A 4,000-nucleotide genomic window follows, 5' to 3' on the forward strand; every position below is an offset into this window, starting at 1 on the left:
GGGGGGTGCTGTAAGGGGGTTCCGGGGGGGAGGTGGTTGGGGGGGGGGGATGTCGTCGGAGCCCGGCACCGAGAGGCTGCGGCTGAATTTGCCGCTGGGGGGGGCCAGGAAGGGTTTGTCGTCCTCAGCAGCGCCTGGGGGGGGGGGACGACACAGGGGGCATCCCCTGGTCACGACCCCCCCCCCCCAAAAAAAATTTTGGGGGTAGAGATTGGGGGGAGGAGGGACACGGGGGGGGGGAGCTCATGCATTGTATAGGGGTGCATAAATTGGGGGGGGTACAAGGGGTCGGGGGGGGTCCCAGGGGTTTGTATGGGGGGTCCCAAGGATCTGGGGGGGTTGCAGGGATTTGGGGGGGGTCCCAGCACCCAACTCTATGGGGGGTGCATGCATGGGGGGGGGGGGCTTGTTTTTTTTGGGGGGGGTCCCAGCACCCACATTGCATAGGGATTCATGCACTGGGGGGGGGCCCGGGGGTCTGGGGGGGTCGCAGCACCCAACTCTATAGGGGTGCATGCATGGGGGGGGGGGCAATTATTTTTAGGGGGGGGGGGTGTGTCCCAGCACCCACCGGCCATAGGGGTGCATGCAAAGGGCTTGGGGTGGGGGGGTCCCAGGGGGTCAGAGGAGGGTCCCAGGGGTATGGGGGGGGTCTGGGGGGGTCTGGGGGTGCCCCCCCCCCACTCACCGATGGATTTCTGGCGCAGCATCAGGCCGTGGGGGGGGCCCGGGGGGCAGGAAGGGCGGTCGTAGCCCCCCGGCCCCATGCGGTGCGGCTCGAAGGACGCCTGGGGGGGGGGGACGGGGACGAGAGGGAGGGGGGGACACATATCAGGAGACCCCCCACGGGCACCCAACAGCCCAGGGACCCCCCCCCAGGTGACCCAGAGATTTGGATGCTCCCCCCCCCTAAAAAACAGGCACCCAAAGGTGCAAGTGGCCCCCCCCCCTTGGGTGCCCCCCCACCCCAGAGCACCCAAGACCCCCACCCCCAAGACCCCCAAACACCCAAGACCCCCCCAAAGGACACCCAAAACTCCAAGAACCCTCCCCAGAAATCCGCCCCCCCCCCAAAAAAAAACCACACCACCAAACCCCACCCCACTGGGCCAAGGCCTTTGGGTGCCCTGCACCCTTGGGTGCCCCCCTAGGCTTTTAGGTGCCCCCCCCAGCCCTTGGGTGCGCCCCCCAACCCCTTAGAAGCCCCCCCCTTGCCATTGAGTGCCCCCCCCCCCAGGCCTTTGGGTGCCCCCCAAACCTTTGGGTGCCCCCCCAGGCCCTTGGGTGCGCCCCCCCCAGCACCCTTGGGTGCCCCCCACCCACCTCAGGCCCGAAGAAGGCTTTGGGGCGCGTTTTGCCCAGGGGGGGCAGGGGGGCGCCCGGCCCCTCCCCCGCGCTGATGCTTTGCTGCGCTGCCGCCAAGATCTCGTCCAGTTTGTCTGGGGGGGGGGGACATCGGGGGGGGGCACCCAGGGTCACCCTGGGGGCGTGGGGGCACCCCCCCCTGCCACCCCCCTGCCAGGGGACACAGGTGACAAGGGGGCAAATGGGGGGGGCCCAGGGGACAAGGGGGGCAGGGGACAACGGGGGGGGGCAACAAGGGGGGGGGCAGGGGGACAAAGTGGGGGGGGACAGGGAACAAAGGGGGACCCAAGTGACGTGGAGGGGGGCAGGTGACATTGGGGGGGGGCAGGTGACAAAGGGGACCCAGATGCCCGAGCCACCCCCCCCCCCCCTCGATGGGACACAGGTGACAAGTTGGGGGGGGGCACCCAGGTGACACAGGGGGGCACCCAGGTGACATTAGGGATGTCTCAGGTGACACTTGGGGGGGCACCCAGGTGATGGGGGGCACCCAGATGACATGGGGGGGCACCCAAGTGACATTGGGGGGGGGCACCCAGGTGATGGGGGGGCACCCAGGTGATGGGGGGCACCCAGATGACATGGGGGGGCACCCAAGTGACATGGGGGGGGACCCAGGTGACATTGGGGGGGGGGGGGGGGGCACCCAGGTGACATTGGGGGGCACCCAGGTGACATTGGGGGGGGGCACCCAGGTGATGGGGGAGCACCCAAGTGACATTGGGGTGGGGGGGGGTTACCCAGGTGATGGGGGGGGACCCAGGTGATGGGGGGCACCCAAGTGACACGGGGGGGGCACCCAGGTGACATTGGGGTGGGGGGCACCCAGGTGACACTGGGGGGGGCACCCAAGTGACATTTGGGGGGGGGCACCCAGGTGACACGGGGGGGCACCCAGGTGATGGGGGGGCACCCAGGTTACATTGGGGTGTGGGGGGGCACCCAGGTGACATTAGGGGGGGGGGGGCACCCAGGTGACACGGGGGGGGCACCCCGGGGTGTCCCTCACTCAGCGCCATCTGGTACACCGTGCGCTTCTTCTCCGTGGCCGACGCCGGCTCGTACTCTGCGGAGAGGGGGGGCGGTGGGTGCTGGGGGGGGGCAGTGGGTGCTGGGGGGGTAATGGGGTGCTGGGGGGGGTGATGGGTGCTGGGGGGGTGATGGGGTGTTAGGGGGGCAATGGGTGCTGGGGGGTGTAATGGGTGCTGGGGGGGTATAATGGGTGCTGGGAGATGATGGGTGCTGGGGGGTGTAATGGGTGCTGGGGGGGGCAGTGGGTGCTGGGGGGGTGTAATGGGTGCTGGGGGTGTAATGGGTGCTGGGGGGGGGAAGTGGGTGCTGGGGGGGGTGTAAGGTGTAATGGGTGCTGGGGGGGTGATGGGTGCTGGGGGTGTTATGGGTGCTGGGGAGGTGATGGGTGCTGGGGGGGGTGATGGGTGCTGGGGAGGGTGATGGGTGCTGGGGGGTGCTGGGGGTGTAATGGGTGCTGGAGGGAGTGATGGGTACTGGGGGGCTAAAAGGGGTGGTGGGGGGCACAGTGGGTGCTGGGGTGCAATGGGTGCTCGAGGCTTGCAATGGGTGCTGGGGGGTGTGCAATGGGTGCTGGGGTGCAATGGGTGCTCGAGGGTTGCAATGGGTGCTGGGGGTGTGCAATGGGTGCTGGGGGTGCAACTCAGTGCTGGGGGGGCTGCAATGGGTGCAAGGGGTGCAATGGGTGCTGGGGGTGCAACTCAGTGCTGGGGGGGGTGCAATGGGTGCAGGGGGGTGCAATGGGTGCTGGGGGGGGGGTGCAATGGGTGCAGCAGCCCCCATGGCGGCGCATGGGGGTGCGGCGAGCGTGCAAGGCCTTGCACAGGCTTTGCACGAGTGTTGGGTGGGCGTGCAAGGCCCGTGCGAGCTGCACACGGTGGGTGGGGGGGGGGGAGATGAGTGTGCAATGAGCGTGCAACGGGTGTGCAAGGCCTGTGCGAGCTGCACATGGGGGGGGGGGATATGAGTGTGCAATGAGTGTGCAACGGGTGTGCAAGGCCCGTGTGACTTGCACACGGGGGGGAGATGAGTGTGCAATGAGCGTGCAACGGGCGCACGGGGCCCGTGCAAGCTGCAGGCGTGGGGGGGGGGGCGTGCGATGAGTGTGCAATGGGGCGAGTGTGCAAGGAGTGTGCAAGGAGTGTGCAAGGAGTGTGCAAGGGCCGTGCAAGGGCCCCACTCACCGGCGCGTTTCTTCCAGGGAGAGACTGGGGGAGACACGAGAGGGAGTTACGGGGGGGGGGGGCATTATAGGGGGGGGCACAGGGTGAAGGGGAACCCCCCCTGGGGGGGGGGGCACCTTTCCGGGTCATGGGGGAGGGTCTCCAAGATTGGGGGGGTCATGTTGGGGGAGGGTCTGTGGGGGGGGGAACCCCAAGACCCCCCCTCTCCCAGTGCCCCCCCCCCACTCACCCTTTTCCACTGTGCCGTCAGCAGGGGGGCGGGGGGGGCAGAGAGCAAAGGTCAGAGGTCAGAGATGCAGCCCCTCCCCCCCCCATGATGCCCCCTCCCCAAAACCCCCTGGGACCCTCCCCACTCCCCTGCACCCCCCCCAAACCCAAGGGTCCCCCCCCCAATTCCTTAGGGACCCCCCCCAAAGACCCCC

At 68.8% G+C, this 4,000-nt stretch overlaps 1 protein-coding gene across 1 annotated transcript; it reads right to left on the reverse strand.

Moving 5' to 3' along the window:
- Positions 1-9: 9 nt before the first annotated feature.
- Positions 10-3,707, reverse strand: LOC309891320 (SH3 and multiple ankyrin repeat domains protein 1-like; the record flags this gene model as incomplete). Its single annotated transcript, XM_082785679.1, has 6 exons — positions 10-134; positions 689-788; positions 1,324-1,439; positions 2,375-2,431; positions 3,579-3,602; positions 3,695-3,707. Coding segments are annotated over 6 exons (435 nt in total), but the record flags the coding sequence as incomplete, so codon positions are not given.
- Positions 3,708-4,000: the final 293 nt, after the last annotated feature.

The sequence above is a fragment of the Aythya marila genome, assembly GCF_965140915.1.
Source record: "Aythya marila genome assembly, contig: HAP1_HAP1_SCAFFOLD_1242, whole genome shotgun sequence".
Lineage (NCBI taxonomy): Eukaryota > Metazoa > Chordata > Aves > Anseriformes > Anatidae > Aythya > Aythya marila.